We start from the raw sequence: 13,714 nt of genomic DNA, 5'->3' as shown, positions 1-13,714 counted from the left end.
GGCTTGCTGTATCTGCGCATCGCAAGATGGGTATATGTTCGACCTGATATACCATGCCAATGCACTGTAGTCACTATGAAGCCGCCTCAATCTTCAACTTCCCTACATCCACTCCGTCTACACCATCGTCATCGTCATCATCATCATCCACCTTGCCGACCAAGCCTCGCTGCCACAGCTCCTTACCCGTCAACTTCTTCTCTTCCTTGACAATCCTCTTCTTCTTATCCTCCAGCTCCTTCTCCTCTTCCTTCCGCCTCTTCTCATCCTCCATCTCCTTCCTAAACCTTTCTCGCCATGCGAGGAACGTCTCTCGTGTGACCGCCTCACCCTGGAACTTCTTGTTCTCTTCCTCCTCGGCTTTGGCCTTGGCGATATCGACGAGGGCTTGCTTCGCGTTTTGGCGCTCCGTTATGAGCAGCTCGGCGCTGTCTTTGAGGACGGTTACGAGGGTGAAGACCATGGCCATGCCGAGGTTCTCTTCTATCGTCTCCGTGAGCGAGTCTAGCAGGCGTTGCTTGTCTTCCTGTATGTCGAGGTATTGGTGTCGTGGCGCGTTGGGCGGTTGTGTTACGTCGAGTCGGGGGGCTTCGTCGGGGTAGTTGGGCGGGTAGGAGACATTGAGGATGATGACAGCTGGTGGACATGAGTTTAAGTCTGTCTGTAGAGATAATGCAAGCGCATACGTTGCTCTTCTTCTGTTTCAACGTCTTCGTGGCGGCCATCGTCGAGCGTTATTGCGATTCGGAACTCTGTCTCGGAAACATCTGCGGAGTGTCAGTATATAGTAAGAAGATGTTGCGCAGGAAAGCGCCACCTGTGATCTCGTCGGGAAAGATAGACTCGAGCACCTCGCGCTCTTCTTTCTGGTCTTCGATACCCATTGTGTGAAGTAGTATGGAAATCAGTACAGTGATGGCATCTGCAAGTGACGCTGAGGCTGCTCTGGTGGGGCGCGCCTTCCCCACGTTAGCTCCGTCCGACCGCCGATCTCTAGAAATTTTTGGGAATCTTGGACCGCTACATCATACATCCACAACACCACACACATCTCACATCATGGCGAAAACGAAACCTACCGATCGCAAGGCGAAGAAGAGCGCAAAGAGCGGCGCAGTAAAAGAATCGAAGAAACCGAAGGCGTCACCAGAAGAACTTTTGATTCAAGCCGCTACCTTCTTACAAACGTCACAACCCGAAGAAGCGCTGGTCGCCGCACGAAGAGCCCTCAACCTACTCCAGCCCGGCACATCAAAACCCTCCGCTGCAGCACTACCTGCACTGAACCTTCTCGGCGAGATCAATGTCGAAATGGGCGACCCAGACTCTGCGCGCGAAGCCTTCCAAGCAGCAATTGTAATCGACCCGGAAGGCGCGAACGATGGCGCAGAGAAGTTCTTATGGCTAGCACAATTAAACGAGGAGGGAGGCGCCGAGAGTGTGCGGTGGTTCGAGAAGGGCATTGAAGTGCTGAAGAGGGAGATCAGTGAGCTGGAAGGCAAGCGGGTGAAGAAGGACGAAGTCGAGGAGCTGCTGGAGGAGAAGAGACAAAAGATAGCGAACTCGCTCTGTGGTATTGCTGAAGTCTACATGACGGATCTGTCCTGGGAAGAAGACGCCGAAGCGCGATGCAACGCTGCCGTCACCGAAGCACTACTTTTCGCACCCGAAAACCCAGAACCACTACAAACGCTCGCATCGATACGCATCTCGCAGCTCAAGCCCGACGAAGCAAAATCCGCACTGACACGGAGTATGGATCTTTGGAAAGATCTCGACCCAGACAATCCCAAGGTCCCAGACTACTCAACTCGTATCAGTCTTTCTCGCCTGCTCATGGAAGCTGAGATGGAAGACGAGGCTATCGAAGTGTTGGAGCGATTAGTGGGCGAGAACGACGGCAGTGTCGATGCTTGGTATCTGGGCGGTTGGTGCCTGCACTTGCTCGCGGGAAAGCAAAAGACCGAAGGAGAGGAAAAGGTTGCAACATCACTACTGCGTGCCAGTCGCGATTGGCTGGAGAACTGCCTCAAGCTCTACAACATGCTGGAGTGGGAGGACGAGCGGCTGAAGGAGCACGCCGATGAGATATTGAAGGAGCTCAACGACGTACTCGGTCCCTCTACCGGCGAGGAAGATGAGGACTGGGAAGACGCCGACGAAGAGATGGATGATGATGACGATGACGACAATGAGAAGATGGACGGCACGTGAATGTGAAAGTATAACTTTACAGGCCGGCTTGGCCGTGTTGAGGCCGCCGATGGTCAGCGATACGCGGCTCCGCTGTGAATGGGACCGAGATTGGGGATATCGGGCAGCATGGGCAGCAATGTTGGGATGTTACGATCGACGTAGTTCAGGCTGAGCATGCTGGGACATATCGGCGCATTATAGCACAAGCTGGATGTAGTGTAGATTTATTTGATACCCAGGGTGCGTGGATGGACAGCAGACGCGCGACCTGAGGCAGGCAGTTGGCAGCACCAGCGTGGGACGGGGCCCCTGCATGTGGGATGCCGCCGCGAACCTATGTAGGATGGGCACTAGGATGCTGTCAGCGGTGCCGTGACAGCTCCTGAATAGACGAAGCCACACGCCAATCATTTCCCGCTTTGCGAGCTACTGAGGTCGCGTCCCGCTTCGAGGTGCGAACGCGAGCAGAGGCGCATCGGCGACGTCAACAGAACGTGTGTGTAGGACGAGTCGTCGCATGCGGAGCGAGTGCGCCAGTCGCTTGCAGGGGCGGCAGCCCATTGGCGCGCTGCGCTGAGGGTGTAACACCAAGGTGCGGTGGATGGGATGAGACATGGCCTGCGCTTGGCAGCTCTGTCGACGTCGCCGGCGCCGCCAACGCCACGAATAATCAATCATGCTCGTCGAGACCAAGACCGCCCTGGGCAGTTGCCGCAAAGTCAAAGTGACGCTGCGCCATCGCCCTCGCCGGCCGACGTGGTGCCTTTAGATCCCAACCCACAAAAGTCAACGCGCCCTCGCCGGCCGTCCCTCGCGCCTGCTCCGACAGATGCTCAGCAAGCCCCACACCCGTACACATCGCATTCGACGGAGAGTGCGTCGCAAACCCTCGGCCGCCCGGGCATGCCATGATCTGGTATCTTCTCTATCCGCTGCGTGGGTGAGTCGCTGCTGCCCCATACCACGCGTCCGCCTCTAAACGCTGCTCTAGTACCACTGAACCACCACGGCTCGACACCTCGCACCCCATCCGCCGCGCGTTCCAGGCCCACGGCACTGCCACGGCCCGGCATTGGCTGCTCTCCATTGTCCTGACCATCACCGTCTCCGTCCTGCTCTGCTACCAGGCCGTCTTCCAGGCCGACAGCTCCGCCGCCGCTGCCCTCCGCAATCTCCCCAAGCATGTCTGGACATCGACCACCGAGGTCGAGGGCGAGCGCCCCGCCGATGTCGTCGTGCGCCAGGTCTGGGTCCACGGCGACTACATGAATGCAATTGCCCTGCCGGTGCTGCGCGAAGCGATGCATGTCCAGGAAGTGCTCATCAACGGCGGTTTTGACACGCGAGAGAGCGCTGCGTACGACGACCAGTACATGCTCCAGCGCGATGCCCCGGGCTGCCTCGTGGCACCCGCCGGAGAGAAGTGGGGCTGGCACTCGCCGTTGATGTACTGGGACTGCTCGCTGAGCGCGCTCGAGAAAGACGACAACCTCCTCGATACCATCAACGCCCATAATCGCATCCGCTCGGCACTCAATGTCACCCTGCGCCCGAGCACCGTCTTTGCCGGCAAGTCCTTCTCGGCCACCAAACTTCGCGCCGCGGATGCGTTGGTTATCACGCTGTTCGACCAGACCAACTCGAGCTTGGGAGATACTTGGGACTCACGGTCGCGCCTTCTGGCTGATAAGCTGGACCCAGACTGGACCATCTTCCCGCCCGACGGCCAGGTCGGGCGGAGTCGACTCTACGAGTTCCGGTTCAAGCCGATGACTTTGAACGACGACTTGTTCTTAGCAGCGTCCTACCTAGTGACCGCGGTCTATGTCATATGGAGGATGATGCAGCTGCGAGCAGTCAAGAGTTGGTTTGGTCTGCTTGTAACCATATGTGCCAAGGTATACTCACTCCCACATGCTACTACTTCCACTGCTAACCACCGGGCAGATGTCCATCTGCGTCATCGCCAGTTTCACCCTCTGTACCTATCTTGGAATTGATTTAGCGCGAATACCCCGCCCATGGTTTCCTGGAGTTGTCTTTTGTTTTGGATTGGGAAATATGTGCGTACACTGTTGCTCCTCCCCAACCTGGCTGACACAACTAGATTTCGTTTGATTAATGTCGTCCTCGAGACACCCCCGGAGATGCCCCCTTACCAGCGAATCGGGAACGCGCTCGGTGAAGTCGGACATCTATCTCTTGCCATTGCCTTCCAAAATCTGGCCCTTTTGTACCTTTGTTCCCGGCTCGTTTCACCCTGGGTAGCCGACTTTTGCGTCTTCGCTGCCGTCACCCTCGTATTCGACCTTGTTTTCCACTTGACCTTCTTTGTCGCTGTTCTCAGCGTCGACGTGCAGAGAATGGAACTTTCAGACTCACTGGACCGCGCCGATCTCCATCAAAACAACAACAAGAAAGGAACGGAGCGGCAGTCTTGGCTTGGAGCGTTGTTAGAAGGTACCCTGCCACTCAGCACGCGCTTTGCTGGCACAGTCGCGATCTGTTCCATTATTCTCGCTATTAACTGGCATTTTTTCGACAACGACGGCAAGCAATTATCCATCGATACGCTTCGCCGAAACCTCACAATGAGGAGACGGAGGCGTACCCCTGACAGCACATGGAGCCCACCACCAATCAATCAGGCTAGGACACCCGCTGATTGGCTTAGGATTCAAGATCACAATACTGCCCGGGAACTATTTGGATTCATCAAGCCGGGTGCTTCAAGCTTCATAGCCCGTATTTACGACCCCATCCTCGTGGTTGCGAAAGGGGCATACGGGCGCGACCGACCTCAGCCGCCGCTGTCTTTCACCGATGGAGTCCGCCGCTTTGCGCAAGCACATGCGTTTCCGGTAGCCTTGCTCGTCGTTACGTTTATCGCGACTGTAACATTATTCATGAACTATCTTCTCTGGACTGGACTTCCGAAGACTTCTGAAGACACAGAAGATGACGAAGTCACATTGTCTATCAAGACATTGCCGACGCCGCAGAACCTTGACGTTGTACAATTGGCTTCTTGCTCGAGAGGCCATCTTGCAAGCATATCTCTTGACCGGAGCACTGCACTGTGGCTACATGGCCGCGGAGGGTATCTGCACACAACGCTGCAGACAGCAACGATGAAGCCAAAGCTCTGGCCCATATATGCTACGGCTATGGACGATGGCGGCAACATCCTTGCAATCTGTGCAGATACTGGCCAGATCGGCTTATGGGACATCCCAGCATCACGATTCCTTCTGTTTCCGAAGATCGATATTCGTGGACAGGCGCCCGTTCTCTTTACATTTGCCTACCTTAAGACACGTTTAGATGTCGAAAAGCTCTACCTCATCATCATCACACCAGACGGACACCTGACCAGGCTCGAAGCACGCACAGGCATCCACTACACCAGGCGCATATCAAGCAGTCCCATCGTCTGCACCACAACCTACACCTCACTCAAGGGCGACACCAGCGTTGTGTTCGTAACGAAGCCTGGCGAAGTCCACATCCTGCCGCTTATGGAGGAGGGCAATACGATGTCCGAGGTAGTCGCCGGTCTCGACCCCGGGCCACCTCCAGGCAGCAACCCTGCGAAGATCCGATGTATAGAGGCTGTTCCTAGTCTGGGTCTCATCTTTGCACTCCGCGACGAGGAGGCTGAGATATTTGACTTCACGAGCCGAGCGCTCGTACACTCTTTCCAGATCGGCCACGTCAAGCCGCACTCCTTCAGAGTCTTGTATCCCATGCGACGGACATGTCAATGTGGAGCTCCAACAGTGAATTCGCTTGCTGTCGCATACACAGAGCAAGAAACAGACCACATGATCATGCAAAGTTTCTCTCTTGACGACAACACGTCGTCACAAATATGTCTCGGAAAACCGCTCGATAGGGAGAAGCACGGATGCCGTGGGCTCGACCATGCAAAGGAGGCCGTACATTACGTCGAGCCTGTCGGAGTGTGGGAGGCTACGGATGCGCTCAGTGTCGTGGGGATCAGAAGGTGTATACAGTCACCTACGCCATCGTCCACGACTTCAGGCACTGATGAATCTAGCCAAGGCGTGGATCCAGTGGCGCTCACGTCGGCTCTCAAGCAGCGAGCTCAAAACCAAGGCAGTCCGAAGGCTACCAATTCCTTAGGGGGAGTATTTGCCAAGGGCAGTCGAAAAGGCTTCGTTGGCGACACGGACACATGGGAGGCCTGGACACTCTCAAGCACAGGCGAGTTTCGCTCACGACCACTCGTTCCGGATAACCTGGATGGAACCACAGAGGTCCCTTATGATGACGAGCTTTTCGTGACAGCTCCTGGCCCAATGACTAGATTAGGGAAACGCAGTGTAGTCGTCGGCTTTGGCAACACCGTCAAGGTCATCACGTTGGGTAAAGAGTCGTTCGATGGCTTGACAAACCTCCAGAGTAACGCCATGGATATTGGCCTTGGGTCGTACAAGTGGAGGGCCCGCAGAGGCACTGGCAGGAAAGTACAGTGAGGATTTGCATATGTTCGGCGCAACGGTACAGACGGGCTCGGGATTTGGGTGGTGGGTGTGATCTACGTGCAACTTCAGCTCTGGTGTTAGACTACGGATATACCCTATGCGCAGTAAGCGCGGCGTTTTGAGAGAGGCTCTTTCGGCCTTGGCCTCAGTGGGGAGATTAGCAATGTACAATATGATTGTTCGCAGCGACTGGAGGCTTCACTCGAGCGTCATGGAGCCAACGTGTACATCAACCTGTGGCAATGCTCCATCAAGCAGGTGGTTTGCCGACACCCAATCGGCGGCATGAAGCGCACCTATAGCTTGAATAGCGAGAGTCGAAGCCCCGCAGTAGACGTCGATGTGCATAGACAGCTACAAGTCGTACATACCGAGCCGGCTATCCGCCTAGGCAGACGGCAGTGGTGAGCAGGCTGCATCGCCGTGTGTAACAACGAGTGACAGGATCAAGCCTGGTTTGGACCGCGCGTTGGGTGCATTGCATTGATGTCGGCAGGCCGAGGGACGTCATGTGGCGTGTGGCTGAGGCGAGCAGTCGTGCAAGGGCAGGGTCCTCAGACGGTGTGGTTTTGCGGGGCTAGAACAGGGGAAGAGCCCTTGAGAAAAGGGCCCACGCGACCCCCGTGGGTAGGCGATCGAATCGCGGCACATGCTCAGTCCAACCCTCCCTCCATACAAGACATCCCGACCGCCCAGAGCCGCAGGTGTCTTCCTTTTTCTTTTGCGCGCAGCCATTGCTATCCCCAATTGGTACGTCATGGCCCCCTCCGACTGCGGGTGCTGGTGTTCAGAATTTACCCTTTCACATGCGCCGAAGCCACCATCTATGTCCTCTCAACTCCTCCACCGCCCAGCCAACACCACACTGCACCATGAGACTAACCATGGCATAGTTCAAACATCATTATGAGTAAAGCACAATCACCATACGATTCACTCCGGAACATACCGCAGTGCTACGACAACTCGGACTCGGAGAAGTCGGCCCTCAACCTCATACTTGCGCTGCGGCCAGAATGGGAGGAAACCAAGGACACAATTGAGTTTGTGCGGTTTACCGATGGCATTACGAACACGGTATGCATATGCTCGCAGCCATGCACTGGCCACGGCCCCCTTTCTCCACGCATGGCTAAGACGACGGATAGCTTCTGAAAGCGGTGAACAACCTGCCCGGCCTGTCCAAGACCGAGGTCGACGACGACGCGATCCTGCTGCGAGCATACGGAAAGGGAACAGACGTCCTCATAGACCGCGAGAGTACGTGACCATGCACCGCCGCCACGACCGAGACTAAACAAGAAAACTAGAGGAAACCCGCTCCCACTCGCTGCTCGCACGCCACAATCTCGCACCCTCTCTGTACGCGCGGTTTGAAAATGGTCTCCTATACAAGTACATTCCAGGCGACGTATGCACGCCTGAAGATTTGCGACGGCCAGACGTATGGCGAGGAGTAGCACAGAGGCTGGGAGAATGGCATGCCACATTACCTATATCGAGCATTAGCAGCACATGTCCCGCGCCCGCACAACTCACATCTCACAACAACAAGCGTGCGTCTCTAGCCGCCATGGCGACCCTCACGCCAGGCAAGCCCATCCCGAATGTGTGGACAACAATGCAGAAATGGATCCTCGCGCTGCCGACCGACACAACGGCGCAGGCCGAGCGGCGCGATGAGCTCATGCAGGAACTCGAAAGCTTAGTAGCGTTATTGGGTGACACGCCCGGTGTAGGCGGCTCGAATCCGTTTGTCTTCGCCCATTGCGACCTCCTCTCCGGCAACGTGATTCTCGAGCCTACGCCGTCCTCTGCCTCTGCCTCGCGCCGATCTAGTGCGTCGAGCGGGTCCGACTCGCCCGACACTGCAGCTGCATGCGTGTCGTTTATCGACTACGAATACGCGACTCCTGCTCCTGCTTCCTTTGACATTGCAAACCACTTCGCCGAATGGGGCGGTTTCGACTGCGATTACAACGCCATGCCCACACGCACCACTCGCCGCGCTTTTCTCCGCGAATACCTCCGCAGCTTCAACGCGCACCAGAATAAAAGTTACAAGGAGGAGGAGCTCGAGATGCTGTTTGAGCAGGTCGATCGCTTCCGTGGCGTTCCAGGGTTTTATTGGGGCATCTGGGCGTTGATCCAAGCGCAGATTTCGCTCATCGAGTTCGACTATGCGAGTTACGCTGAGATACGGTTGGGCGAATACTTTGCGTGGAAGAAGACGCTTGATGGCGGTGTGGAAACGGAGAATGAGCGTATGGTGCTAAGGGAGAAGGTTTGGGCGTCAGAAGAGTAGGCGATGGTATGACGTTCCCGGCATGGGCATGCCTAGGAGTTTGGAAGAGTGGAGAAAGCTGGTTCGGCTGAACATTCAACATGCGATTTTCCTTATTGTTCCATAGGGGCGGGCGCCTTTTTTTCTTGTTCGCTATCAGCTAGAGCACTCACCTTGTTCGCCGTTTTTTTTACCACACGCTTAGTACGTTTAATACCAACTTAGAGCACGTTCGTTATGGGACTGTTACCAACTCATGATTCTGGAGCATACTTCGATGTTAGGTCACACACTTTGCAGTGTTGATGGGTGGTGGTGGTGGTGGTTACTGGAGGAGTTCGTGATGTTATCGGATAAGAGGAGAGTATATAGAAATGGTATAGAGGTAGAGAAACACGACAGAATTGGAGGAAGGCGTTGCATCATTTCTTGTGACTATGCTTAATATCATTGGAAACCCACAGACGCTTACAAAGACCTGAACGCTCCATGATATACCCCTTATTTACCCATTCTTCCACACTATCTCATGCGTCCGAAATCTGGGCTGCGCGCGGACTCGATCTTGCCCAGGGCGCACACCTTGTGCACCGGCACAGTATTCAACTACCAAACCACCCTTGCCAGAACGATTTCTCAACAACTTGATTGCCAGCAGCAGGTTCCGGCGAGGAGGGCTGCTGATGCTCCTCAACATTCTGTACGACTACCAAGATATATGTCAGTTCAACATCTCTGCAGAATTGCATGAAGACTTACCTGGCTGGTAGCGGTACCGCGAGACGATAGCATTCATCTCTTTCTCGATTCGGTCGTAGTCAAAAGCATCCAATAGGTTCCAAATTCGAATCATAGATATGATGTCCTCATGCACCTTGCTGCAGGGACCTTCGTTGAACCATTCAGCGGATTTGTCGATGTCCTTCTTTTCAACCTCTTTTTGGTCGTTGTCGCATTGCCAGAATGCATGGTCCAGGATGATTATGGTATCAAGAGCGCACATGAGCAACGCTCTGCCGAACTGGGGTGCGGATACTATGGACACAGCTGCAACGCTCGTGGCAACTACAGCTCCAGGCACAGCTCCGAAGCCTGACCCTACCATGACGGCACCAGCGCCACCCAAAGCTTGCGTAAACAACTGCACCACGTTTGCAGTAGTGTTGCTGACCAGAACGTTGGCCATACATCGCCAAGCGATGTCTCCGCTGATGCCGTGGAAATTGAAGATACCACTGATTGCGCTCACAATCATTGGTGCTACCACTGTGGTTGAGACACTGCCGGAATAGGCCATCGGAACCGTGCTCGTTCGTACGGCGTGCTTGTATAATCGCAGAGACTCTTTTATAGCTGCTTCGACCTTTACGTCGACCAGGACTCCCTGCGCTTGAGAAAACATGGCTCTCACTTGGTTGTTCTTCAGATTGCTGGATGTGACTTCAACAAGATTCTTGATGGATTCCGCATCCTCTGCACTATCATCAGCTCAAACATCCTAAAAGATCAAAAGCATTCAATGCTTACGCTCGCTTGTGAAGATTGGACCGGCCATGCACGGATACCCTTGAGAGGTGTCCACGAATGCCTCCTTGATCTTCGCTTTGAACAGATCAACACGTTCTGCGACTCTGGCATCAACGAACCTGCGACGCTCCTTATATGTCAGTTGGTCGTCGTTCTCCTCCTCGGGCACTTGGCCCTTGTATGTCGCCCTGAGTAGATCCACTTTGGAGCATATCACCACGACAGGGATGGTACTCTTGCACTCGTTCAGCACTCTGAAGAGATCTCTGTCGGACTCGCGGGCGGGTCGACTTTCGCGTTCGGATCCGGCTAGTATACAATACCTGCTATAATTAGCCTCCACGAAACTCCATAAAAAGAAGGACTTCATACCAGATGGTATGGACTCTCAACGGGAGATTAGGCTCTCTGGATCGGGTTGTCAAGAAATTTTTCACAGCGCTGGCTTCCTTGTTGGAAGCTCCGGACTGGAAGCCTTCCGAGTCGTGAACGATGTATGGAAGATCTGGTCCCGTAATCTCTTCCTCTACATCATGCTTTTGGTGTGTATTGGCATTGACCTGAGACTAGACCAAACAATTAGCAATGAGAGCTGCTTCGCCGAAGGGGACGTACAAGGTTGCCTTTGAGGACTTTGTTTATTAGCGAAGACTTTCCTACCCCGGCATCACCACAAATCAAGATACGGACTTTCTCGAGCCGTTTCTGCATGGCCGGTGACGAATTTTGCCAGAAGATTTCACCTTCATCTGGAATGGCCCGGTGACGAAACAAAGCGAGAGATTTGGAGAAAGCCCAGCCGCCAGACACATGGCTGATGCTGGGGTTCTCATCGAGCACTTGATACACAGATGGATGGATGAAAGTCCCGACAGGTGCTACAGACGAGAGTCAGCTACGATAATCGGATAGAATGGGGCATACATACAAGTGGGGCAATAGCCCATCAATACGTGTTCGTCGAATATGCATCGAGGTTTGATTGTCCAAACTAATCTGTGCGCAGGACCCCAGTACGAGCTGTTGATCTTCACCTTGAACTCGTCCTTGCGGTTCTCATGTATGTCGCAGAGATCCCAAAGGCGAACACTAATTCCATTTTCAAGTGTCAGGGACGTTTCTGACGGCTTGCTCGAGGTCTTTTGGCGCTGCGATTGTGGCGGCATGACCAACTTCACGGGATCGTCCATGTAAGGTTTAGGAGGCTCCTGGATGTACGCTGTCTCTTTGTATTCCAGCCCAATTGGTCGAAATCCAAGCGTGAGACCAAGAGCTTCGGCTTCAGAGAGCACCCACTGTAGTGGATAAAGTGACAGACCATCCTTGGAGTTCGCGCCTCCTAGGTCCTCATGTGTACCAACAAACCAAGCCTGTAAGATTCTGTGTTTTGACGATGCTGCGTTGATATCGGGTGTCGCTGTCTCTGGTTTGAACTGCTCTCTCTCCTCATTGAGGGCCAATGCATGACGGTAATGCTGAATGTGGGGGTGGGGCAAAACATCGAACAAGCCATGGTCTGTGAATGCCTTCACAGTGTCGAAAGCCCCAACAAAACGTACTACGGGAGGTGTTGTACTGCGGATGAAGTGATGATGGGTCTGTCCGTTTACGTTTTTGTTCGGCGCTCTGACATCGGGGTAGAGCTCCAACATCTCTTGGTAATGCTTTGAGAAATCGTGCAAGTCCTTGGGTACATGCATGTAACAGAGGAGGTTCGCCACGGCACGAACTGTAAATGCGCCACGGCTGAATCCGAAGAAATAGATCTCGTCGTTCGGGCCATTGGTATTGCGACAGCAGTAATCGTACACTTTTTCGATCTCGGCTGGAAGTCCAGACCCAAAGGCGCCCGAGAACAAGTTCTTCATGGCATTTCCCTTATCTCCAAGACCATTGAAATACATTCGTTGCTGTTGCCACCGTTTTCCTGTCACCTGGTCCGTAACAGGGCCTTCTTTCACGGATGCAAAGGCTCGAAACACCGTGCTGATATTCCCTTCTGGGCTTCCGAACGTGCCATCTGGCCCACCCCAGGTTCCGTCGACGCAAACGATCAAGCGCGTTGGTAGGGGCCCGTCCTGAATCTTCTCCGCAGGTGGTGCGGAGGCCATCGAGGGGTTCTGTTGCGCTTTCGATTCGAGGAGGACAGAAGACGGAGCGTAATGGTATCTCACGGCAAGTATGACCAAAACAGCCAGACATAGCCAACCCCATTGAGAACCTGTCTCGGATGCGGCACTCATGATGGGGAAAAAGTTGTAAATTTTCAGTTTGCTCAAATGATGTGAGGCGATGAGAGGGAGCGCGACAGCTCCATGCCACAGTCAGTCTGATCTATACCGCTCGATAGCCATTCTCATTTCCTAGGATGTCTGGACCCGGAAACACTAGAAATGGCGTCTGTAGTGCATGCCAGTGGCGCTCGTCCTTCTCCGGCTGCCGTGTGCTGTGGGCAAGGTATTCGTCGTTCGGAGCTGTGTGTAACAATGGTTCGTGTGCCTGGGCCGTGTCGGCTCAGCCTCACCTGAAGCAATTATGAGCAAGCGTCTAGAGCTTCATACACTAATTCTTAGTTCCAGGAAGTCGCCCATTCTACCGCATTGTGGCTGCGTGTTACGAGCGACATGTGCTACCGGCATTTGAGAAGCGACGTCCTCTCAAGTCACCCATCTTTAGGAAAATGCTCTTGCTGTACGGATAGCATGATTTGCAAGCTTGCAAACTGTACTTTCTCTGGGTATGTTGTATACGTTTGCGGCGAAAGAAGGAAGCGGGACGCGCCTGGCCGTGCCACGCCACATGTGGGGCGGACTCGCCTGGGCAGACATCGCAGGGCTGGAGGGCTGGGTGGCTGGTCAGCCGCAATACAATAAACCCAATGCATAGAAGGAAGCCTGGCTTGCAGACGCCTTGTTTGGGGTGGCTTGCAGAGCACGCGTCCTCACGACCGGTGCACTCGCATCGCGCGCTCATTCATTCTCTACCCCGCACAAATTAGAATGTGTAGCTCCGGACCACGAACTACAACACGATCGCGTTGAGTGCTGAGCAAGGTATGGGCCGGTGGGCGCCTCGATATGCGGCGACAGCCACGATGGCTTCTTGAGCGCAGCTGAGCCCAAACTTCGGCACAGTTCGCGGCTCGCTGTTTACCTAGGTATGCTCGTGACGCAAGGTGAGGCCGATGTCTCCGATTGTC

General features: G+C 54.4%; 5 protein-coding genes across 5 annotated transcripts; 3 read left to right on the top strand and 2 right to left on the bottom strand.

The window, feature by feature from the left end:
* Positions 1-73: 73 nt before the first annotated feature.
* On the bottom strand, positions 74-884 carry J4E86_008909 (uncharacterized protein; the record flags this gene model as incomplete). Its single annotated transcript, XM_051449417.1, has 3 exons — positions 74-636; positions 687-767; positions 818-884. 3 exons carry the CDS (start codon positions 882-884, stop codon positions 74-76), a joined length of 711 nt encoding a protein of 236 aa, XP_051299271.1.
* Positions 885-1,059: 175 nt separating this feature from the next.
* On the top strand, positions 1,060-2,214 carry J4E86_008908 (uncharacterized protein; the record flags this gene model as incomplete). The annotated part of the gene is made up of 1 exon (XM_051449416.1): positions 1,060-2,214. The coding sequence occupies one exon, from the start codon at positions 1,060-1,062 to the stop codon at positions 2,212-2,214; it is 1,155 nt and encodes a 384-aa protein (XP_051299270.1).
* Positions 2,215-3,104: 890 nt separating this feature from the next.
* J4E86_008907 (uncharacterized protein) lies at positions 3,105-6,695 on the top strand (the record flags this gene model as incomplete). Its single annotated transcript, XM_051449415.1, has 4 exons — positions 3,105-3,136; positions 3,188-4,094; positions 4,144-4,259; positions 4,304-6,695. 4 exons carry the CDS (start codon positions 3,105-3,107, stop codon positions 6,693-6,695), a joined length of 3,447 nt encoding a protein of 1,148 aa, XP_051299269.1.
* A 915-nt stretch (positions 6,696-7,610) lies between these two features.
* Positions 7,611-9,009, top strand: J4E86_008906 (uncharacterized protein; the record flags this gene model as incomplete). The annotated part of the gene is made up of 3 exons (XM_051449414.1): positions 7,611-7,781; positions 7,853-7,964; positions 8,015-9,009. 3 exons carry the CDS (start codon positions 7,611-7,613, stop codon positions 9,007-9,009), a joined length of 1,278 nt encoding a protein of 425 aa, XP_051299268.1.
* A 581-nt stretch (positions 9,010-9,590) lies between these two features.
* J4E86_008905 (uncharacterized protein) lies at positions 9,591-12,758 on the bottom strand (the record flags this gene model as incomplete). Its single annotated transcript, XM_051449413.1, has 6 exons — positions 9,591-9,694; positions 9,748-10,461; positions 10,516-10,838; positions 10,888-11,051; positions 11,131-11,393; positions 11,444-12,758. 6 exons carry the CDS (start codon positions 12,756-12,758, stop codon positions 9,591-9,593), a joined length of 2,883 nt encoding a protein of 960 aa, XP_051299267.1.
* Between the last annotated feature and the right edge of the window lie 956 nt (positions 12,759-13,714).

The sequence above is a fragment of the Alternaria arbusti genome, assembly GCF_024043155.1.
Source record: "Alternaria arbusti strain BMP 1465 chromosome Unknown scaffold_15, whole genome shotgun sequence".
NCBI lineage: Eukaryota > Fungi > Ascomycota > Dothideomycetes > Pleosporales > Pleosporaceae > Alternaria > Alternaria arbusti.
The sequence above is the reverse complement of the archived record's forward strand: the minus strand, read 5'-3'. Positions and strand labels throughout refer to the sequence as shown.